This window comes from Pteropus alecto, unplaced genomic scaffold (assembly GCF_000325575.1).
Source record: "Pteropus alecto unplaced genomic scaffold, ASM32557v1 scaffold157, whole genome shotgun sequence".
In the NCBI taxonomy this organism is placed as follows: domain Eukaryota; kingdom Metazoa; phylum Chordata; class Mammalia; order Chiroptera; family Pteropodidae; genus Pteropus; species Pteropus alecto.
The window spans coordinates 3,088,779-3,113,744 of NW_006440626.1; the positions used below are offsets into that span (position 1 = coordinate 3,088,779).

The 24,966-nt window shown below is 43.7% G+C and overlaps 1 protein-coding gene across 1 annotated transcript in view; it reads right to left on the reverse strand.

Annotated features, from left to right (window-relative positions):
• The window catches only part of MEI1 (meiotic double-stranded break formation protein 1), a 60,961-nt gene extending 45,875 nt beyond the window's left edge, over positions 1 to 15,086 (reverse strand). Inside the window, exons 1-10 of the mRNA XM_006917371.2 lie at positions 14,916 to 15,086; positions 12,216 to 12,339; positions 11,353 to 11,403; positions 9,446 to 9,519; positions 8,040 to 8,145; positions 7,259 to 7,462; positions 6,133 to 6,263; positions 2,052 to 2,166; positions 1,111 to 1,227; positions 52 to 151 (exon numbers count right to left, since the gene is read on the reverse strand). Of these exons, the coding sequence (XP_006917433.1) occupies positions 52 to 151; positions 1,111 to 1,227; positions 2,052 to 2,166; positions 6,133 to 6,263; positions 7,259 to 7,462; positions 8,040 to 8,145; positions 9,446 to 9,519; positions 11,353 to 11,403; positions 12,216 to 12,339; positions 14,916 to 15,086 (1,193 nt within the window). The remainder of the gene's footprint in view (positions 1 to 51; positions 152 to 1,110; positions 1,228 to 2,051; positions 2,167 to 6,132; positions 6,264 to 7,258; positions 7,463 to 8,039; positions 8,146 to 9,445; positions 9,520 to 11,352; positions 11,404 to 12,215; positions 12,340 to 14,915) is intronic.
• Positions 15,087 to 24,966: the final 9,880 nt, after the last annotated feature.

Below are 24,966 nucleotides of genomic sequence, written 5' to 3' on the forward strand. Positions count from 1 at the left end.
TCTTTCTCCAGTCTGGCCCCTACAGGCCTGATGCTCCACTGTTTTGCTCACCGAGTCAGGATCTCAGCAAAGAGCAGCAAGCCCTGCTTATGCAGCTCTGTGTTGTTCATCCGCAGACTTCCCTGTAGGCTCCTCACCACTGACTCGATTCCTGCCTCAAAGTGACAGGGCAGAGGCAGGGATCAGTGCTTGGCAGTTCCTTCACTGCCTGCCCAAGACAGATGAGAGGCTGTGGACAGCACATGTTTGCTGGCAGCTCCTTATGGAGGGGCCCTGACAAGATTGAGCTGATGGGACAGGACTGTGAGACCTGGAGGACGGGCCCTTATCAGATTCATCTCCCCAAAACTTAGCACAAGCCAAAGCACAGGCCCTGGCACTTGAAGAATTTAGTGAATATTGACTGAGCTGTGCCTTCTCCACACACTTCTATTCCTCCTCAAAGTATCAGAGGACCTCCACTCCTCTCGGAAGCCTTCCTTGAGCTCCCATACTTCCTGTACTTTCCCTCTACAGGAGCCCTAACCAGCTTGTTTACATTTCTATCCCTTTCCAGAAGATAGGGACCATGTCAGATATATCTCTGAATCTCCAAGTCCCAATCTGGTACCTGGCATAGAATAGAAACATAGAATATAAAATAAATGATTGAATGTGCCCAATCTAAAAATCCATATGTAATATAAAATGTCCCAGACAAGTGCTTCCTTCCTTCACCAGGAAGGAAGAGAAGGGACAGTTTCAAGAAATTTTGAAAGGATGAATCAGCAAGACTTAGGGACCAACTAGATGGATAGATATCTGGAGCATAGGAGAAAATTAAATCCAAGGCTGAATAACGCTGTTCTTAAGGTTCAACAGGAATTCATTTGCTAATACAAGTGCCCTTCTCTTTCTAAATATGTATACTTCTGCTAATCAGTGAAGAGTAGAACTGTCTGGATATTACTGCTTGCATATGGATCTGGTAATGAATTTGAGCAGATGGAAATGACCAGACCCAGCACGCCCCTCCAAAGTGTAGACTAGCTCCCCATCACTGCTGTGGCTACCCAACTTCAAAGTGCTGTCCATCCAACCCAGAGCTAGTCTGGGACCCCCACTACCAACCGTACACCGTGTGGCACTTGGAAAAGAAGAGTGGCTCCTCTGCCAGCAGTATCAAGCAACTGTAGCTAGACCAGACGAGCACTTCACTGGAAGAGGAAAGATGCTCAAAGAGGAACTCTGGCCAGAGAGAGGGAAAGAAGACAATAAATGGCAGCTGTGTGGTCATTATCCTTTAACTAACGCTAGGTCCCTGGATTTATTAAGCATCGCACCCGTTACTGCATCTGTTCGTCCACCCTCTCCATGAGACATGATCATTAATTCACAGATAAACCTGGAAAATGCCCTCAGGGTTATGGTCTAACCTCATTTTTTAACAGATGGGGAAACTGAGACCCAGAGAGAAGTACTGTTCATGGCAGAAGTGGGACTAGAACTCAAGTCTCCTAATTCTCAGATTGAGTAGCAGCATGATGCAGAGAAAAGAATTTTTAGAGCCAGAGAGGCTTGATTTTATATCCCTTCTCTGCCAACGACTAGATTTGTCAATTAAAGTAGTTATTTCCCTTCTTTGATCCTCAATTTTCTTATCCTTAAAATAGCGAACATAGGTGAAAACCCGAATGTGGCAACATTACAAAACACCTGAGGGCATATTTCCTGGCTCATAACAAGCCCTCAAGAAACATTCATTTCCTTTGCCTTCCTGGTTCATGGGTCTTTCACCATCCCTTACGAGGGGCTGATTCCTAGATGGTCAAATAAATGACAAACATCAGTAACAAATTGCTCAAGGTCATATAAGAAATCTGTAGCATGAGAATTCAGATGTTATGAGGCCTACTTTCTAGAGTCTGTCATGTACAACTGAACCTGCCAGCAAACAATCCCTCCGGTATGTATTACCAAAGAACCTCAACAGGATTGCTGCTGCTACTGTGACTCAGGGTTTCCAGTTAGAACTCTGGGGTCCTTGGAGGAGGTTAGAAGGGGCCACCTACCTGGGATGTCAGCATGGATGAAGGCCGGGGCATGCTTCGCTGGGGCGTGGACCAGTACTGCTGTTATACAGTGGGCACTGGCCACCTGCAGAATCTCATCTCTGGAGAGGAGAAGCTGGAGAAATAGGCAGCAAAAAGTGCTGCAATTACACCACTGCCAGGACCAGAAGGAAGCAGCCTGAATGCCTTGGGACAGAAGCCCTAACTGTCTCTGAATCCCTCCAGCATTACCAGTTGCCAGGCATGAAGATGCTCAGGGAGGGCACTTATGGATTATGGAAAAGAGTCTCCATGAACAGCAGCAGGTGAAAAGTAGAACAAAAGAACACAATGGCACTCAAAGAACACTAAAATCATCACCAAGAAGGGCTCAGGCCTTCACTGACAAAAGTACATTCACAGCTCTCATCTAGTTTTGATATTTGCAACAAGACTGGGACATAAAAGGGACAATTCTACTAGGAGACTCACTCTACAGTGTGTATAGAAAAGGGTTACCATATCATGCCTGAGACTGTTATCCTTAGAAAGTCCTGCCTGCAAGGTTGGCCAGTGATCAAGTTTGGGAAGTTGGATTTCGGGAGAGTTCTCATCACTTCCAGAACTGATAAAAAGTCATTCACTCTGACTAAACTATTTGTACAAAAAATATAGTTTGTGTTGAACACCTTTCTTTCTAGGAGTCTGGAACTTTGGTATGTGCTAGGCAGAGGGTGCCTACATGACCAGCCAGCCCCCAATAAAAACCTTGGCCACTGAGACGATAATGAGCTTCTCTGCTAGGCAACATTTCATAACTGTTGTCACCATTTATTGCTGGAGGAATAAAGTGCATTCTGTTTGACCACTGGGAGAAGACTCTTGGAAGCTTGTGTCTGGTTTCCCCCCAGACTTCGCTCCATACACCTTTTCCCTTTGCTGATTTTGCTTTGTATTCTTTCACTCAGTAAATCACAGCTATAGGATTATACACTGACTCCTGTGAGTCTTCCTAGTGAACCACTGAAACTGGGGGTTGTCCTGGGGACCCTCGACACACAGAGGAAGGAATTAAAGCTCATCAAGATTAAGTACTCCAGGCCACACAGCTAATAAGTGGCAAAGCTAAGGCAAAAACCCAGGTCAGCCATGTCCAAATCTAGGAGTCTATCCACAACTGAAATGCCTCCTCATCAAAATTTTAGATCAGGTTACTTCTCTATTCAAAACATTTCAATGAATTTCTACTGTATAAAATCCAAACTCCTATTGGACACCGCAGCTATTAGGAATCCCTATAACACTTTCAGAAATCAAGGAAAGAGTTAACTGCAACCACAGATTTTAAGTATAGTAGATACTGGCCTTCTGAGGGGAAAGGATGAGTAGAACATATATCACAAGACGAAGAAGAGTGTGTCTGGTTTTAGAGTTTCAAAAGGAAAGGACAAAGTCATACATGTCTGGTAGAGATGCAGCTGAGGACTGAAAGCTTAAACCTATCTCAGTCATGTCAGACTTAAAAATGGACACATGAGGAGCCTTTCTGTTAGTACGTAAAGGAGTTTCTAGATATTAACCTCTATCTTGTTCTCTTTTATATAGGAAGTAACATCTATTTTAAGATGCTGAGGGTGGGGGGAGAGGGGAGGTAGATGGGGTCAAGGGGGTCAAATATGAGGTGACAGAAAGAAATCTAACTATAGGAGGTGAACACACAGTGTAAACATATCTATGCCTTACTGTTAAAGTGTATAGATGAAACTTATTGGATTTCGTTAACTAATGTCACCATAAAAAATTAATTAATTAAAAAAAATAAGATGCTACTGATGTAAACCATTATTTTATGTACTACTAAGAAAGAAAAAGAGCTGTAATTAAATGATGACATACCATGGACAATAAAATGTCTCCCAACTTCAGAGCTGTTAAGATGTGGAGAAAAAATGTGTCTTACAAAAATGATATTTAACAAATTAAGCAAAACAATAATTCTTAGTTTAAAATGTACGTATTTTTTGTGTTGAGAAACACTAACTCTAAATTCCTATCATAAACAAAATAAATTATGAAAATCTGTCTTTTAAAAAATCCTAATTATTTACCGTGATCGACTTTTCCTGCTTAATCTCCAGTCTCATTTTGGGCCACGCCTCTTCACCTCCCACCCCCATCCATCCCACTGTTTCTGGAACACATCAAGCATTTTCCTTCCTCTGGCCTCCAGTTGCTGTTATCTCTACCTGAAACACTTTTCTGCCCACTCTTCATATCATTAGCTTATTTATTTTCAGCCTCATTAAGGTGTAATTGATCACTGGCTTTAATTCTTCAAGTGCCACCTCAAATGTCAACCCTTCAGAGAGTCCCTGCCTGACCACTCGACCTGTAGATGGTATTCTCCACTACATCTCCTCCCTCTTTATTTCCTTTAGAGCGCTTACCACAATCTATAATTACTTTGCTTCTTCATTTACTTGTTAAATATCTGCTTTCTTACTAGATTCTGAATGGGCAAGAAACTCAACTGCTTGTATACCATAATATTCCTAGTGCCTAACACAGTGATGGACACATCACATTAGTGTTCAGTATGTGTTTGACTAAATGGATGAATCAACGTTGTAAAAGCAGAAACATAAACATTGACAATATGTTCCCAGGGACCTGAATTTTCGGAGAATAGCTGATAATCAGCCAAAAGTGGGAAGGACTAGCATTAGACTCTGATAAAAATGCTGGAATGGAAATTAGGCTACATGCTGGTCTTATCTTTATTTCAATTTTTGATATTTTGTACATCATAAATTTTTTTTGCATTAACTTTGATTTTTTAAAAATATTGCATTAAAATATTATTTATCTAGACTGCTGAGTTTTTTAGCACTCCCTTAAATTTTGCACCTAAGCAAGTTAAGTGCCTCGCTCACCTACCTGAGTCCCAATCTTACTAGTTGCTGTAGTCAAATAAAATGCTGATCATCCAAAATTGCCAATGGATGAAGGCTAGGACTTCAACAAAGTTCTCTCCCCCTAGGGAAGCGCTCTCTAATCTGTCTTTCCCACCATCGTGCTGCCTTGGTGCACTGTGAGAACAGAAGACCCTGTACCCCTGCTGAGAACAGGATCAAATGTTCTAACCAGATGCTACCATGAACATCAGGATGGCAACAGCAAAATGAACACAGAAAAGAACCCGATATGAGATTTCTTTTTTGGTCAGAGACACAGGACTTGCTCTTCAGAGTTCGCAAGCCCTGCATGGATCATTCTAGAGGCATCCCAGAAAAACAAGGAGGAGCAGTTTGCTCTGGATTTTTAATACCTAACTCATTTTTCCCCAACTGTCCCTTTTCAACTTCTGACCAGGGTTACTCCTCCTTCTTGCAGAAGGAGTCCCACAGTCTAGTCAATCAATGATAGTCCTGCTATCAGATGTGATAGTAGCTCTGCCAAGCTCTGGACTGAGCACTTTAGAGAGATACAGCTAAACTCAGGTCCTGCTCTAAAGAAACTCCTAGTCAATCAATCACAATATGGTGAAGTAAGCACTGTGACAAAGGGGCACATTCTGCCTAAAGGAGCCAAGGTGACAGGGGAGCTCTAAAGGTCTTGAAAACTGAATCAGAGGTCGACAGACAAAGGAGAGGGGAAAGGCTTTAAAGGCAAAGAGAAAGAGCATCAGCACAGGCACAGAGACAGGATAACCTAACATATGCAAGACCAAGGAGAGGTTGCATATGGCTGGAGCACTGGCTTGCAGGGTAGAAGAGACAAGTAAGTAAGGTTGAAGGGATGAGGATCCAGAGAAAGAGGGCTCTAGGTACCAAGCTGAAAAGCTTGAGTTTTATCACTAAAACAACAGAGGTAGCTTTGTTTTTGTAGCTGCCTGTATTCTCCATTCTCAGGCAGCCCAGATGTGAAGGGGAAGATGTGGAAATAAGAATTCTTGAAGAAAAATACCTACTTAGAGTCTTCTAACAGCATATTGTTCTAGCCAGTAAGAAGGATAGAAGGAGTGGTGGATGAGGACAAGGCCCAGGAGGCATTTAGTTTCCTTATTAGTGAACCTAAAGACAGAGAATCACAAGACAATGACCTTTTTGAGCACCAAAGGCAGTGAGGTCTCTCCTGGTGACCCCTCAGCACTGTCAGTACTTTCCACTAATGCAGACTTGTTCATGATCATGGACACAAAGAGATCATACTTCAGCAGCTGCCTCAGCAAACCTAGAAAACAAAGAGGTTGGGAAGTCAGGCGAGAGAAGCACAGGTACCAGAGTATACTCAAAGTAACCCTTCAGACACCCCCTAGAAACTTCATGTTTCTGTAGCTATTCCTAAGTATTTTCTTCTTTTTAATGCTATTGTATAAAGGATTGTTTTCTTAATTTCTTTTTCAAATAGTTTGTTGCTAGTGTATGGAAAACAAGGAGGAGCAGTTTGCTCTGGATTACAACTGATTTTGTATCCTGCAACTTTACTGAATTCATTTATTAGTTTTAACAGGGTTTTTTTTTTTAGTTTTTAGGGTTTTCTATATATAAGAATTCTAGTACTATGTTAAATAGAATCCCACCCTTATCTGTGCAACCTCCATAATGACATTTACCACACTGAACTCCAACTGTTCACATCTGGACTATAAGCTCCCTCATAACAGATCTTGTGTTGGACCATCTTTATGACCCAGAGCTCAGCACAGTGCCTGGCCCAGAATGAATGCTATGTGTGGCTGGACTGTTCACAACAGAGCTCTTGGCCCAAACTGTGAAAAGAAACTGCTGTCACCCACAGACTATGTTTTCTCTGTAGCTAGTGCTTTAAGCAACCTCAGATAACAAGCATCACCTCTGGACATCACCTTGGAGGCCAGAGGGAGCCATAGATAATTTTCCAAATAGGAAACTGACCGGATGTAAACTGTGCAGTGTGAAGATTAACTTGGCAGCAAGTACAAGATACACCAAGGCAGGCAATAAAGATTGGAGGCAAAAAAAATTGCTGTTGCACATTCTTTCCTGTTCTCCTTCCAAAGGCAACATTAAGATGTCACACCAACTCTGGGCACCTTTCACAGTCTATGCATCTTGTCTCCTGAACCCATGGCTTCTACCCTTTGCAAAGCAGCAAACTTCCCCACCACTAGAGAGCCAATTATCACAAGTCTTCAAGCAAAACCTCAAATGCTTTCTCTCTGTTCTCTCTCCAGTCTCATGTCTTACCTAAACAGTTGATCTGTAGCTCCTTTGTCTGGGCACCATCCAGTATGGAAAGGAAGAGAGGACACAGCTTCTCCCGGAAATGGCCTGAAAGCATCTCAGCTGCCATTGGTGAGGAGAACAGCTTCCCATACAGGTAACAGACAGAAGCTTGTATCCCCTCATTGGGGTATACTAAACCTCTCAACAGATGCTCCATTAGGTCACCTGTCCAGAAAACAACCAAGCATCCACGGGAACTGCACATGTCAACTGCTGTATGAAACTCCAAACTATTGCCCCCAATGGAGTAGTAATGGTAATCGCCAATAATCCCCCACAATAAATGATTTCTGGGCACTTAATCAAAAGGGAAAACTAAGATTTAGAGCAGTTAAGTGATTTACCCTTGAGTAAATCCTCTGTGAGATATTTATTTGCGTTTTACTGATGAAAAAGAGTGCATCTATATTTCACAATTAATTCCTCCTTCCACAAAAAAGAAGATCCACAGTAGGTAGCTTGTGTTAAAACAATCGATTGAAATAGCCCAAGTGTAGGGAGCTAAAGCTCCCCAAATTCAAAATTTGTGTTAAAACAATCGATTGAAATAGCCCAAGACCAGAATTGAGAGTATTTTTTTTTTAATTGGCTAACACAGAACACATTTTGCAGATGCGAAACCTAAAGCCTAGAGAAGGAAAGTAATGACTTCCCGGTGTATGCAGTGAATGGACCACCCGGAAAAAAGTGTGATCAAAGCAGATGACAGGATAGTGGCAGCTCTTCCCCGGAGTTCACTCACCATGCTCCATCACAAGCTTGTCTGCCAGAGTAGGAATGGCATCCACCAACTTGCCAAGAAGTGTCAGGGTGGCAAGGCTGCCTCTCATGGAGGGCACGTTACACAGCTACAGAGAGTGAACACACCCCACTCTATAAATTAAGATCAGGACAGATCCTACCAAAATTTATCTTGCCATATCCACACCAGTGCCTATCTTGTACGTGTCTCTCACCACAATCAGTAATCAGCCTCTTTAGCTAAATGTCTATCTCCCCAGTTGGACTGGGAAGCCCTGGGGAAAAGGGACTGAGTCAGATTCTTCTTAGAGTCCTCAGTACCTAGCTCAGTACATGTTTGTTAAACTGAACTAGTGTATTTTGTCTCTTATAGAGCCAAAACCTGGGGAATGAAAGTTGGGAACATCATAAAGATAGAATTCCAGCAAAAAATATATATATATATCATCATCATTACTATAGCTACTATTAAGGAATACCCTATTTGCCAAGTACTATGCTTGGTACTTTACAGGGAGAGTCAATAATATATATTTCTACTAACTAGCTGTAGCACCTTAAGTAAGACTCTTAACTCCTCTCGTAGGAAATAATAATAGTACCAATTTCATAGGGTTGTTGAGAGGATTGAATGAAACTATATGTAAAGCATCTAAAACAGTGCCTAGCATATAGAAAGTGCTCAAAGTATTAAGTGGCATCATCATAATGATAAGTATTGATATATAGAATTATAATAAGTATTGACATATATAAGTCCAATCTGATATATTAATTGCATGTAGAGCAATTATAATGATAATATAACTTGTAATTAAATGTTGCTCTTGATGGTTAGATGAACATTTGTCTTCCTTTTGCAAAAAAAAAAAATAGTGATTTTGATATTCATAAATCTTAAAAAATGCAAAAACTGCTTGTTTAAATGATATCTTTGACTATATTGAAGAAAGCAGGTTAAACGTACCCGCTCAGTGCTTACCTTAGATCCTGATAAAAGCAAATGCCTTCAGTACAAAATACTGTATACAATTCAAATCAAATAAAACTACTAAGTCAAGACATAGTGAACATATTTCCTTGACAAATTCTTCAAGGAAATTTGTACTGTATTTAGTAGCATACAGAAAATGGCCATGAGATGATTTTGCCAGAACAATGAGACTTCACCACATGGAGGTAGCATTTGGGAGATTGAAAAGGGAAGGAAGGAAGAGGCAAAGGATACTGAAAAAGGATCAGAAGACCCAGGCCCTAGCTCTGGCTCTACCACTGACTCAGTGACCTCAGGCAAGTCCCTTTTCCTCTCTGGAGTTTTATTTCTCCATCTATCCAAAGAAGGGTTGGTCCAGCTCTAAAATCTGAGGATCCTAAGGGGTACTCAAGAGCCCACAGCTATTTACTGACCTCTTTGTGGCACTCGTCCAGCAGGCAATGAATGGTCTGCTCTAATTTCAGCTGAGTTGTAAGCTGGATAAGGACTGAGCAACACAACAGCATTATCAGAAGACAAGCCCGTGCCCAGAGTTCACCTTTTGTAACCCTTCTACTCAAGTCATTTGCTTGTGTTAATTTGTATTAATCTTTTCTATCTCCCCCATTAAACCATGTGTGCACATCCAGACCAAGAAGCTTCTGGTTTCTTCATTGTTTTATACCAATGGTTCACAACTAGGCTGTATATTAGAATTGCCCATGAAGGTTTAAAAAAATACTAATGCCAAGTCCCACCCAAGACCAATTAAGTCAGAATCTAGATAATGAGCCTAAGCATCTGGATATTTTCTAAGTTCCCCGAGTAAGTCTATTGTAAAGCCAAGGTTGAAAACTACTATTTCATATCACCTCTTCTTTTTTTCCTTCCTCAGATTTTGTTCCTTCATATACTAGAAAACAGAATTATGAGTTCCTTTGCCAATAATATTATCCCACAACCTGCAGCCCGCCCTTTGATACAATCATTTTTGATGCTTCTGTTGGTGTCTCTAAGGAGGGGTGGAAAAGAGGCTCACTCTGCAAGTTGTGGGAAAAGCTTTTCAGTTGCTGCTATGGGCAGGCTCTGCCACTTCCAGGGTAAATAAGCATTCTAGGATAACACAGAAACAGGAAGAAAGCAGGAAGCAAAAAGGAAACAGTAAGAAAGGAACAAGTCCTTCTTCTCCCTCTAGTTTTGCAGTCTCCATCTTGTACCTACCACCTCACTGAAGTTCCTGGGGTCTGATGAGGGTTCTGCAAGCTATACTGACACTAACCAGAAGTGAATAGCTTTAGAATTATAGCCCCACTCAAGAGTGGCCTTGAGGAAAATGGTGAAGGGAAATCTGCCCACCCCTTCCAGTGGTCAGAACTTCAAGTAGTATATCTGTTTGTCCACATTGTCTAGACTGAGAGATGGTTAGAATTACATACAGATGGTTAGAATTACATACATATTGACTTATGATTTGTTACAGCTGCTAGTAGTTGCAGATGCTAACTCTATGACTGGATGGTTATGGACCCAGCAGCAGCCAAGCGGCATCCTCTCCTCAGAGGTCTGAGTTTCCTATACGGGGTCCTTCCTGCAAACTTGTAGTTTTAATAATTCCAACTTCTCCCTTTGTTTCCCCAGCCTTAGGAATGGGAGCTGCTTTCTGAAATTGCTACCTCCGTGAAAACTTGTTCATTTGTATTAGTCTTTTCTATCTCCCCCATTAAACCATGTGTGTACAAGTAGACCATGAAACTTCTGGTTTCTTCATTGATTTATATCAGTGGTTCACAACTAGGCTGCATGTTCTCTTTTTATTTTGTTACCTAGTTAATAATTCTTTAAAGTTTTTTCTGCTCAAATAACTGGTGTGGTTTGTTTCCTGACTAGATGCAGTTCTTGCTCTTTCTGCAAGAATCCTCCCATCCCAATGCTCGTCTTCCTTCTTCTTGAGCCCATTATAGGTAAACCAACACACTTCCACAGCTTTAATCACCACCTATGGCAGACAACTTCCAACCAACTAAATGAATGTAATAAAAATAGAATTTTGTACATGTCTTTGTAACAGCACTTATTAGCCTTTGTAATTTACCAGCCAATCTCTTCTCTAGATTGTAAACTCTTAGAGGACAGGACCATGTTTTATCTATGTATCTCTAGTGTCTGACACAGTACTTAGCTCAGAGAAGGTGCCCAAGACAGAAATGTAAAATTAATGATTACAATTAAGTGAGCTTTCTTTATCTGTCTCTAAAATTAAATATTTCATCAAGGGTTCAAATAACCAGAGCAGCAATTCATGCTAACAGCCTCAGATGGTAGGTACACAGTTTCACCTTACCTTCAATACAGAGGTCTGCTACACTCCCATCTTCCACACTGCATAACAGTCCTTGGAGCAGAGGAAAGTAAGAGAGAGATAATTAATAGATAAAAGAAAAACAAACCCACGAAGGCATACTGTGAATTCTAAAACTATCAGCAGCTTTAAGCAATGTCCCAGGTAAATTCTATCCTCAGCACCAAACACCTAGACTTTCAATGACCCACTCTGATTTTAAAGGAATAAAAACAGCTTGGCACCGCATAAAAGCTGTGTGCTCTGAAGTCTGTTACATACCTGGGGTAAAATTTCATTTCTGCCAGTTATACCATGACTTCCTTGAGCCTTGGGGATCATCCTCTCTCCCTCAAAGGACTGTCTTGGCAATTAAAAGCCTAAAAAACCTCTACCAGAGAAAAGCACCCCGTAAGAGTTAGCTCTCCTCCCCGCTGAAAGGGCTCATTCCATAGGACATTATAATTGTATTTAAAGAAGGGATCCTTTAATCAACATCATTTTATACAAGAAGAAACTAAGGAGAAAGGAGTAACTCAATCAGGGTCACAGCCAGGTAGCAGAATCTGGTCTGGAACTCCTGATTCTGTTCAAAGACCATATAGACTGGACTCTTTGAACAAACACACATTTCCCATATTCATCTTCAGCTAACTTCTTAGCTGTAATTACCATACAATGCATCATGTATCTTAGAAAGGTGGCCATTTCTTCATCATTGTGACAAAACAATTTGCTAACAAATTAAACTGTTACTTCACAAAAAAGCCTAAATTATCCTTCCAAGACCATTTCTCCAAGACCCCAAAAGCAAATATACATTCCAAATACACAAAATTCATGCCAAGTTTCCCTTTTAATCTCACCAAAAAGCATGTTTATGAAGTGGATACAGACTCTCTGATCCTGAGCCATCAGCTGCATGACCAGGGAAGCGTGCCTCACGAGAACATCTTGGAAGCAAGACAGTACATGCTTCTTGCGCACCAGCTTGGAGTAAATGAAGAAATATATTCAATAGCAACCAAGTCTCAGCCATTCTCAACCCAATGTAATTAAATATACAATATATAACTTTATAAATATAATTACAAGATGATACTGGAGGGATCATCTAATTCATAGTAAGATCACACTCCCTGGAGAGAGCATGGAAAAGGGCATCATTTACAAACTGGAATCCAAGTGTTTATACAGAGGATTATACATGGGCTAAGCTTCCTGATACCTTATACTTACACATTTTACTGTTCACAGATCATTTGTCTACTTGCTCATTAAAGTCTAACAAGTTGGTGAGCAAGGAGAAATAGGTATTATTATAGCCATTTTGGAGATAAGAAAACGGAGGCTCAGAGACTTTCCCAAGGACTCAAATCTAAGGCTCCAACCAGGAGACCTCTTGTCAAAGGTGAGTGCTCTTTCCACTTCAACAGTCCAGCATGGGGATACTGGCGACCCTTTGTGAACCTTACAGAGATAGAGAAAACACATCCTTCCATTCAAGGTAGACATAAATCTTCACACTCAATTCACTTCCATGTACAGGGAACTGAGTAGTAGTTGTGCAGAGTGTTCAAAATAGTAGAAAAAGTTAGGTCAAAAAAAGGGGGGTGCAAAGAGGATAGAATTGACTATATCATCCCTTCAATTGGTGAAAGCTGAAGCTAAGAAAATTGTGTTCAATAAAAGGTGAAGAAGTTGCATCTTCTTTTATTGCCTTTAAACTACACTATTGCAAGCCTCCTATTTTCCTTCACCAATTCCTTCTACATAATACATTAAGCTAGTGATCTAAATGAGTCACTCAAAAATTCTCAATGACTCCCCTTCAGCTGACAATCTCATTAAGTCCAAGCTCCTTAGCTTGTATTCATACTCTTCAGGAAACTGATCTTAACCTGGCTCTCCAATCTCAACTTCTCTTCAAACACTCTAATTACCTCCCCAAACTCATCCTTGCTAATACCTACCTCCTGGGGTAAGATCCCCATCTCCTCTGGTCCAAATCTTACCCGTCTTCTCAAGCCGAATTCAAATGCTTTTTCTTCTAAAATTTTACATTTCCTAATTTCTCTACATATCCCACACAGCATTTGACCACAGATTTGTCCATCATTTAAATTCCCAGGAATGTATTTTATTTTCCCTCACTGTCTTATCCATCTCTAACTATCCAAGAACGACAGCCTCAGAACATTTGGCCTCAACAATATCTCATATGTTATTAGCTAGCCCATCAGTTCTCAAAGTATAGTCTGGGGACTCTGAGAATGTTCAAAACCCTTTCAGGGGATCCTTGAGATCAAAATTATTTTCATATAATGCTAAGATGCTATTTGCCTTTTTCACTCTTATTCTCTCACAAGTGTCCAGCGAAGTTTTTTGAATATTACATGACATGTGATATCACAAGTTAAATGTAGAAATATGAGAATCCAGCTGCCTTCTATTAAGCCAGACATTAAAGAGACTTGCAAAATTTTAAAACAAAGCTAGTCCTTTCACTCTCCCTTCTGTTTTTGGAAAAGTTATTTTTCCTTTTCAAATTACTTGTCACAGAATTATACACTTAAAATGGTTAAAATGGTAAATTTTAGGTTATGTACATTTTGCCAGAATAAAAATTATGTTAATATGTAGCCAATTTACTATTTTTAAATAAATCTCTCTAAATTTTGATTACTAATACAGTAAACATCAGTGGATATAACCCACCCTCTTTGGGGTCCTCAACACTTTTTAAAAGTGAAGAACCATCTAAGATCAAAAATTTGAGGACCACTGATCTAGCCCTTCCCCCTACCAAAGGCATGAATTCCCAGCCCCGTCTCAATGAATTTGAGAGAAAAGTGATCTCTCAAACTTTTCTTGGATGCTTCCATGGACAAAAAACTTAAAAAAAAATTAAAAAAAATAAATTAAAAAAAAACCCCTCATTGCAAAGGTGGATAGGCCCCAAGGAAGGGAAGCCATGTTTCAGCCAGCTCTGCCTATTAGAAGTCTTCCCTTTCACCCCACTTCTGCCTAGCTGTAACTTCCACCCCAAGTTCTTGCCATCACAGAGACCCAGGCGGCCCTCTCCTCCACACTCACACCCCTCAGAAATCTGAAGGGAATGAAGAGCCCCGGCGCGTGTGTGCCTGGCCCACAGGCTGAGCAGGGACTAAAATGGAGGGAGCCTGAGCTAAGGCTAAATCCTGGGGAAAGGGAGAGCAAGTCGGTTTTCAGCATGACAGCTAGAGAGGACAAGGGAAGGCGGGCAGGCGTGCCGGGGAGTCTTGCTGGGGTCCCGGAGGTCCCAGAATGAGAACAGGCAGGGGTAGGCCCATTTGAGGCACAGCGCCAGGGCAGGGCCTGGGGTGGAAAAGGCGGCCTGTGGGGTGGACTGGGGCGGTGCCGCAGAGAAAGAAGGCCGCCCGGGCCGCCTGAGGGGGTGGCCTGTGTAGGAGCAGATTCGGCGCGGCGGGTGAGCCCGGTTTAGTTTCGGAGGTGGGTCGGGGTCAAAGAAGTTAGGCTGGCAAGGGGCGGTCCTAAATGGGGGAAATGAGGATCCCGATTCGCACCGACACGCCGGGCTCCGGCAGCAGCTCCAGCACGCAGGCCAGGCACAGACGAGGAGGCACGGGCAGCAGCCAGCGCGGGTCGTGCCGGTAATGGGCCCTCTCGAAGAGCAGCGCCGCCTCTTCGTCCCTCCCAGGTGGGGGAGCACCTGCCGCCGCCTCCCTCACAGCCATCTCTGGGCTTGCACGCCACCGCCGCAGCACGTTTTCCCGCGCAGTTTGTGCGCAAGCGCAGTTAAAGAGCCCTGCGCCTGCGGTGGGGGCGGGGGGTGAGTAATGCGCCTGCGCAAAGCGAGTGGGACAAACTCTCAGAAGAGCAGTGACCCCTGAGGGCAGATGAAGGACGTAAGGACCCTGGAGAGCATCCAACCGAGCCCAGAATGGTTTGCTCTTAGAATCTTCAGAAATTCGTCTTCACATCGAAGGTTGTAAAGCATTATAAAGAAGCTGTCATTAGCCTTAAAAAAAAAAAAAGAAGCAATCTATTTCTACTATTAAAAACTTAAAGATCGCGGATTTTTATCTAAAAGCTACTAGCATTATTATTTTAAATTTACGTGACACCTTTCTCTCAAAGAGTCTAAGACGTTGCCCTTAAAATGTTCTCTCACAGAGGGCTGCACAGCACTTGAGACTTTGTGAGCGCACAAGGAATAGTGAAGGAGAAAAAATACGTTAAATATGTTTATAACAATCCGTCAATATACGAAGATTTATTTAACAACAAGGTGCCCAGCGACTGGTTAAAGTTGAAGGAAGTAAGTTCAAGAGATGTTTTCCACAATTAGAAGCACTGTGACTGATTGGAAAAAATGCTTTCCATGGCAAAATAGTTTGGAAAACAATGATTTATTATTCAATGGAGTATTATGAAGTAATGTTTGAGAAAAGTAGATATTAACATGAAAAACTATTCATTAAAATGCTAAGTGTACAAAAGATAAATAATTGTATATTAAAGTATAGAAAATAAGCAAACAACATTCAACACATCTTAAATATGTTATAGCAATAATTCATATTCAATGAAGAAAAAATAATACTCTGATATATTTTCTTCTAGACATTTTCTATACATTTTTACAACAGCAACATACAAAGGTTTGTAAACTTTCTTGGAGAAAAATGTCATGTACATTTTCTATATCACTATATATTATTCTATATGTATTTTAAATGCGAACAAAGTATGTATGCTTTTTAACAAAATTTTGAGCCAGGAACTGTGCTAGGAGTTAGAGGATTCAAAAGTAAACAACAGACAGTCCTTGTCCTCAAGGAGTTACAAGTCCAGTCAAGGAAACAGATAGGCAAATTATTACAATAGAGTATATATGTATTAGTTGTTTATTTCTCCATAACAAATTACCCCATGTAATGGGTTAAATGGTGACCCTCAAAATGATATCTCCATGTCTGCTACGAACTTAATTGTGTACCACAATTCTAACGTGACCGTATTTGGAGACGGGGCCTTTAGGAGGGAATTAAGGTTCATGGAGATCATAAGAGTGGTACCTTAATCCAACAGGATTGGTGGTCTTATAAGAAAACAGAAAGATCTCTCAACCGTTCCATGTACATGCACCAAGGAAAGTGCATGTGAGGACATATGAGAACATAGTGAGAAGGTGACCATCTACAAGCCAGGAAGAGAGCTCTCACTAGCACTGAATCAGCCAGAACCTTGATCTTGAACTTCTAGCCTCCAGAACTGTGAGAAAAGAAATTTCTATTTGTCAAACCACCAAATCTGTAGTATTTTGTTACGGCAGCCAAGGAAGACTAATATAACATCCTAATCCTCAGAACCTGTAAGTGTTACCTTATCTAGAAAAAGGATCTTTGCAGTTGTAATAAAGTATCTTGAGATGAGATCTTCTTGGAGAATCTGGTGGGCCTTCAATCCAATGACAAGTGTCTTGAGAAGAGACACACAGAATAAAGGAGGAGGCAGTTTGGCCAAGATTGGAGTGAGGCGCCACAAGCGAGTGAACACTTACAGCCAGCAGAAGCTGGATGAGACAGGGAACGAATTGCCCACTAGAACCTTCGGAGTGCAGGTTCTCCGGAGAGTCAGAGAGAGTGCAGCCCTGCTGACATGTTGATTTCAGACTTCCGGCCTCCAGAACTGTAAGAATACATTTCAGTTGTTTTAATCCACCAAGCTTGTGGTAGTTTGTTACAGCAGCCATAGAGAATTAATATGCCCCCAAACTTAGCAACTTAAAACGACAAACCTTTATTATCTCTTAGTTTCTGTGCGCCAGGAATCCAGGCATGGCTTAGTTAAGTGACCCTGCCTCCAAGTCTCTCATGAGATTGTAGTCATCACAAGACTCACTAGGGCAGAAGGATCTGATTCCAAGGTCACTTACATGATTGGTGGCAGGATTCAGTTCCTCCGAGGCTGTTGGAGTGAAGAACTTACTTTCTCCATGGCTGTCATTCAGTGGCCTCCTCAGTTGCTTGTCACATGTGCCCTTCCAAGTGCAGTTCACAACATGCAGGATGGCTTCCCTCAGGGAGCAAGCAAGAAAGTGAGTGAAATGCCCAAGACAGAAGCTATAATCTTTTCAAACTATTCTGAGGAGTAACAGTCCATCATTTCTGCTTTATTCTATTTGTTGGAAGTGAGTCCCTAGATGCAGTCTACACTCAAAGGAGAGGAGAATTCACAAGGGCAGCAATTCCAGGAGGTAGGGAGCACTGAAAGCCTTCTTAGAGGCTGCCTACCACAGTATCAGTGCTGTAGTAAATGATAGGCATGAATTGCTATGGGGACACTTTGTAGATAGCAACGCATAGGAATAAAAACATCGAAACATTAACTGAGGCATAGGATTATGGATTATTTTTCCTTTTCTAAATTTTCTAAACTCCAGTGAGCATGTGTGGGTTTTACAGTAAATCAAAAAAATTGAAAAAGCTAAATGAAAGGGAAGACAGCAAGGGAGAAAGGAAAGAAGGGAGGGAGGATAAAGGAGACAGAAGGAAAAAGCCTGAATTAAATTCCCAGCTCCAGAGCTCATTGATTTAGGCTCTGTGAATCTGTTTCTACCCGCTGTAGCTATCTACAGAAGCAGATATAAGATATAATGCCCTTTGGCTCAGAGTTTCAGATTTCATTGAAACAAATAATTAGCTCCAGGATGCCCACAGGTGAGTCAGGCAGAGCAGTAATTATGGTTGGGGATGCTTAAGAACTGGAGAGGTGGGATGATTTTTCTGTAAAGTCTGTTCATGGGCAGCAGAATCCCAGCAGGGCAGCTGCCCAGTCATCAGCATCTTTCCTTGTGATCAAAAGAACTTGAATAATAGTGTCTGGTGCAGAGAACCAAGCCTCCCCTCAAGCAGCTGAGGCTATTTGAGCATTTTACTTCAATCGGAATTAGCTTGAAATAAGACAGGACAGAACCATGATAGAAACCTCAGGAAACCCTACCGTGAGAAGCTGGGGAGGGAAGCTGTTGAGGAGATGACATCGGGCTGACCCACATTCCCCAAACCTTAAAAACCATAGCATAAACACTCTTAAAAATAAAAAAAAAATAAAAAATTAAAAGAGTAGAAGTGGCTTCTACCCATCCCAGAATGAATCCCAAACCCCAAAAGGGAGCACTCAGAAAACATGCCAAAAAAAATCAGAACCCCACAGTGTCCAAATAACCAATTTTATTAGGGGCTTTGAGGATGAATAGACCACTCTCATGCCTTCTTCGACATGTTCTGAGGACTCTGGGACTGCAGCCTATTTTCTAAAACAATGCTGGAGCAGAAAACATCTCAAGTGCTTCGTAAAACCAAACTTTTTGGAGGCTGGTAGATTCTGTGGGGCTCCATTTGGGTTTTCAGGTTCCCCTTGGCCCTGGAGGCTCTCTGTCTTGGGAAGAGTGGCACCAGCACGGCAGTGACCTGGTGGCTGAAGGTCCCTCTTCAGAGGAGTGTGGACTTCAATGCTGTCTTCTTTTACATATGGGTCAACCACTTTGGGGAGCGGGCTTGGATCAGAACCCTTCAGGCTCAGGCTGAGGGTTGAGATCTGGGGCTTGGCCAGGTGCGGGAACCAGGATATCTTGTTCAAAAAGGTCACGTTCAGCCTCGCTGCAGCGTAGTGGAGATTCCCTTTGAAGCTGGAGGCGTCTGTAGAACGGGAAGGCTGCTGCTCAGCCCTTCTGCCCTCCACAGGCTCCAGGCTTCCTTCTCTCCAGTGTGTGGGCTGCTGACATTTGAGTTTGGGGGGCTTAGAAGCCTCTTGGAAGGTGCTCTCCCTCCAGTGGTCGTGGCCTGCCCTGGAGTACGAGGTTCTTACTCTCCTGGGAGCCCTGTCTGCCATCTGGGAGACTCCTGGCTTGACCATTCTCCTGCAGTTCTCCCTGGAAGACTCTTGGATGCTTTCTTGGCCACACCAGCTCTGAGACTTTGCTGCGAGCCTGGGTTTCCTGGGAGCAGGGGGCTTGGCCTGAGGAGGAGCCTTTTCCTGAACATCCTGTCCTTCTCTTGGACCGCCTGGTGGCCTGACTCTCCGAGGCTTTGGGGGATGGATGGACATGCCAATGGGCTCTGCCCGCTGTGGCCCACACTTCTCTTGAGCTCTGGCCTGTGTAGAGCTTTTTCTTTCTGGGGGTCGAACTCTCTTGGACCTCTCAGCAGACTTAGGGCCTGGCCTGGGGCCCTGGGCCTCACGAAGCTTTTCCTGCTGCCGTCGGAGCTCACAGGCTGCGTATGATCCAGGGAGCTGCACCCCAGCAAAGGGCAGTGGGCACGGTCCTAAGACGTTAAAGAGTGAATGGGACTCCAGAATCCTCCGGGGGAGGCCCCACTTCAGGTGTGCCATCCTCCGCCGCATGAGGGACTCCAGGAGCAGGCGTTGGCTCTTCTTGAGGACTGGCCACTTGGGCATGACAGCGAGGGCAGTGGGAGCACCCGCCAGAGCTGTAGCAGCTTGCGGGGTTTGGCCACACGAGTCAGAGGGACAGAAAGAGGGCTGGTCCTGCAACGCAGCCAGAGACTGTGGGTTCTGAAGCTGCCAAGCCAGACCAGAGACTTTTCCTGGATCCACCTGTTTGTCCCTCTGTCGGCTTCTCTGGGGTTTAGGTGGGGCCTGCCTGGAGGCTGGATTGATCCCCACTCTGTGCTTCCTGGCAGGGACCGTGCTCTGGCTGGCCAGATGCTCTCCGTCACCCCGGTGGGGGAGAAGTTTCATCTCAGGACAAAGAGGAGAGGCTACTGCCTGTTCCTGTTCCATGGCCCCATATCCAGAGCCAGTGAGGACTGGGGGCCTCTCACTCCCAGAACAGTCAACTTGGAGATCGCTTTTAGCAGCATCCTTTCCACCGACCTGGTCCTTGTGTCCTTCCCTTGGAACTCCCCCAGCATCCACAGCTCTGCACTTTCTCTGGCTCGCTATATCCCAGATTTCTGCAGCATCCTCATCTCCACCCTTGTTCTGATTCCCTTGCCCTTGCATCTGGATCTCTCCATCAATGTGACTTCTTAACTGTCTCTGGCAATCTCCCCCAGGAGCCTGGATCTCTCTACTGTCATCACCTGTGGTCCCTCTTAGGTTTCCCTTCCCTTGTGTTTGAATTTCTGCACCATCCTCACCTCCAATCTGCTCCTGGGTCTTCCACTCTAATGAACAGGTCTTTCCATTAACTTTACTTTTTAACCGTCTCCGGTTCCCTCCCTCAAGTCTCTGGATCTTTCTACCATCTTCACTTCCAACCTCTCTCTGGTTTCTCTTCTCCAATGACTGATTTTCTGCATCAGTCTTTCCCCCAATCTGCTCACAGTTCCTCCTTCCTGGTGAATGGCTCTCCCCAATTTCACTATCTAACTGTCCCAGGTTCTCTCTCTCAGGTCTGTGGGTCTCTGTACCATCCTCACCTCCAGATTCTCTTTGGTTTCTCTTCTCTGGTACCTGGATTTCTGTTCCGTTCTCACCATCCATCTGCTCCTGGTTTTTCTTCTCTGGTAAATGGGCCTTTCTATCAATATCACCTCTTAATCGACTCTGGTTTTCTTCCCCAGGTGTCCAGGTCTCTGCATCAGCCTCACCTCCAGCCTCTCTCTGGTTTCTCTTCTCTGGAGTTTTGATTTGTATGCCATTCTCACTTCCAGCCTGCTCCTCTTTCTTCCATTCTGTGAACTGAGTTTGTCCATCAATTTTACTTCTTAATTTTCCCCAGCTCTCCACCTCAGATACCTGGGTATTTGCATCCTTCTTTCCTCTAATGTATTCCTGTTTCTTCCACTTTGGTGAGTGAATCTTCCCATTAATTTCGTTGCTTAACTGCCTCTGGTTTTCTTCCCCAAGTTCCCGGGTCTCTTTACCATTTTCACCTTCAAATCCTCTCAGGTTTCTCTTGCCTGGCAGTTGAATGTCTGTCCTTGTCTCATCACCAAACATCTCTTGATCCCTCCTATCAGGTGGATGGATGTCTACATGAGTTTCAACTTTTAATTGTGCCTGTTTCTCTGCTTCAGGTGCTAGGGTATTTATACGGTCCTCATCTCTGTCCTTTCTCTGGTTTCTTTGCTCTGGTGTCTGAATTTCTGCTCTCTGTTCACCTCCAATCTGATCCTGATTCCCCCAACATGATATCTCAAATTCTCTGTCAACTTCACTTGCTACTGGTTTCTGGTCTGTCCACCACAGTGCGTGGACCACTATCCAATCCTCCTCTCTTACCTCTCTGAGGTTCTTCCTTCTAGTTATCTGGGTTTCTCCAGCATCTCCTTCTCTTCTCAGGCCTTGGCTTCCCCATCCCACTTGAAATTCATGTCTTAGTCGTTTCTGGATCTCTCCCCTAAGGGCTTGGACCTTACTAGCTCTCGTACTTCGACCCTGAGCCCACTTCTCCCACGCCGGTGTCTGAATAGCTGTAACATTCTCACTTCCGACACATTCCTGTTTTCCCCACCTCAGGGCCTGGATCTCTATCCCATCCTCTTTTTCCGCTTCTCCCAGGTTCTCCCCACCAGGTACTTGGGTTTGCACAGCATTCCCACCTCCAACCTGGTCCTTGTCTCTCTTCTCTTCTACTTGAATTTCTGTACCAACATCACCTCTAATCTGGTCTTGTTTTCTCCATCTTGGTACTTGGGACTCCTCATCATTCTTACTTCCCGTCTGGCCCTGCTTCCCCAGTCCTTGGGCATGGGTCTCTCCCTCAGCCTTCCCTCTGGCCTCTTTCTTATTCTTCTCAAATGTCTGGGTCTCTACAGCGTTCTCATTTCTAGTCTTATCCTGGTTCCACCACTCTGGTGTTTGAGAGTCTGCATCAATTTTACATTTTAACTCTTCCTTGTTCTCTACTATATGTGCCTGGATTACAGGGGGATTCTCACCTCCAGCTTCCCTTTGGTTTCTCTTTCCTAATTCCTGAATTTTGGCTCTATTTTCAACTCCCACCTTGTCTTGGTTCTCCCACTCTGGTGTCAAGATCTCTCCATTGGTTTTACTTATCACCAGTCTCTGGCTTCCCCACTCCAGGACATTAGTCTCTACATTGTTCTTCATCCCAAATTTTGTTGGGAGTTGCCTTCCAGATGCCTGAATCTCCCAAGCATCCTCCCCACTGCTCTCTCTCTGGTTCACCCACTCTGGAGCCTGGGTCTCTCTAGTGTCCTTTCTGCCTAGTGTCAGGTTTTCCTTCCCTGGTGCCCAGGCCTCTTGTGGGCAGCCCCAGGATTTCCAGGTGGGTATTCCCACTTGTTGGTTGGAAGGAAAAGGCAGGAATTCTCTGGAGCAGAACTGCAGCCTCTGAGATGAAGGAAGGTTTGGGAGAGAGGTGGCTAAAGTCATGGACGTAGGATGAGATCTCATGCTGACAACAGGCTCCAATGGCATTGACTCTTCCTGGGAGTAGACCAGCAGTTGCTCCATCCTTTGATACATATCCAGGTCAGGGAGTAGTGGCTTGCAAGTCAAATGAGTATGCTCATCATTGAGACACCAGGATACTTGCCATACATCCCAAGAACTGTCTTGAGGGAGCATACAGGTGCTTGAAAGGGAGGTGGTAGAAATGGTGGACTCAGAGGGGGTATGGAAATCCCAAGGTGGGCACTGACATGGGTACTGCCAAGAGAACAGGTATTGGGCCCGTGATTCCCGGAGGCTCCTTCGATATCCCCATCTCTTCTTTGGTGCCCATCGTTGAACATGAGCATTCAGGCCCCTGAACTTGCCAGGACTGAATAATTTAGAGATCAGACCAAAACAAGTGTCATGTCTCATGACAGGCACTGCCCATTTCTGTGGTGACACCTATAGGTAAGAACAGAGAAGGAAAATCCTTGTGCACGCTGCCTCATCAAATCTTCACAGGTCAGAATTATAACCCCCATTATCCAGATGAGGATGCTGGGGCTCAGGAAAGGGGGAGTCACTTCCCTTAGGGCAAACAGTAGTCATTCATTCAAAAAAGATAAAACATTTACTCTGGGCCAGGCACTATTCTAGGTGGTGGAGGTACCAGTATGAACAAGACAAGGGCACTGATGGGCGCCATCCTCTAGACATGGAAGACAGACAGTGATCAAGTATACATCTTAATGTTATGAATGGAAAAGTGTTCCGATGGAAACAAAACTAGAGTGGGTATGGGGCTAGCTCCTTTAGACAAACTAGTCAGAGAAGGCCTCTCAGAGGTGGTGACATTTGACTAAAGACCTGAGTGAGGTGAGGGGCAAACCAAGCAACATGTGAAGAAAGAGCATTGTCAGCACAGGAGATATTAGTGCAAAGACCCTGAAGACAGAATAAGGCCATGTGTCCAAGAATAGCAAGGAAGCCCATGTGGCCAGAATGGAATGAGTGACGAGGAGATTTCTGGGAGGTGAGGTGAGAGAGACACGTAGGACAGATCATGCCTTGGAGTTGGGATTGGGAATTTGGATTTTATTCCGAGTTTGATGGGGAGTGTATCTATAAGAGCAATCACAGGGTTTTGAGTGGCAAAGTGCTATGATCTGTTTTTAAAAGTTTGTTCTTGGCTCATGAGCATAATGCTAGGCTTAAGCCAGGTGCAAAAACCACTTCTCATATGAGTCCATACAGACAAACTTAGTTTATGCTATTAGAAATTAGCATACTTTTGACTGCAAACTTCTGGGCTGCTGATAATGGTTTGTCTCTTAACCTGGGTGCTGCACATGGATGTGTCCAGTTTGTGAGAATTCATTGACTTATATATGCTTATATTTCATGTATATATATATATACATATATATATACATATATATATACATATATATATACACATATATATATATATATGTTATCCTTGGATTAAAATTTTAAAAAAAAGAGAGAGAAGGTCATTCTCTTGGCTATGTGGAACACTGACTGTGGCTGGGTGAGAGAGGCAGTAGGAACTAGGCAGAAGGCGTGCCTACAGCCTAGGTGAGACACAAGGGCAGGTGGGTATGGTGAGGTTTTAAGAAGGAATCAGATTTAAGATATGGTTTTCAAGTAGATGGATTGATTATGTGGAGTGAGGAAGAGAGAAGTACAGGATAACTGCTGGGTCTGGGACAAGACTATGTTCTCCCCAGCCATCTGAGTTCTCTAGTACGATTCATCTCTGTATGCAGGGCATAGAACAGGGTCTTTGTAGCAAGTGACTTAAACAATCATGGTGCTGAGGGAAGAGGGTGTGTAGGACCTCCTCACCTTTATGACCCTTCTCATGCTGGGAGTGGTCCTGGTGACCTGATGCCAATAGTGCCGGACCTGCCAGATCAAAAAGAGGCAGAGGACAAGCAGGTTGCCGCAGCACCGAGGGTCCCTGCAGCTGTGACTTTCGGTGAGCAGACCCCGCACTGGCTCCCACTCAGAGCCCTGGAATGGCCCCACCACAGCACAGGCTCCCAGCAGTGGCAGCAACATGATAAAGCTTAGGTAGGCAGGTGGTGTTAGGGACTTGGAGGGCAGGACTGGTATGGCTCCCCCACCTAGTTTGGGGTGGGATATCTCCTGCCTCACAGCACCCCTGTCACTGAGGCCACCTCACAAAGGAGCCTGATGCTCTAGTCTCAGCTCTAG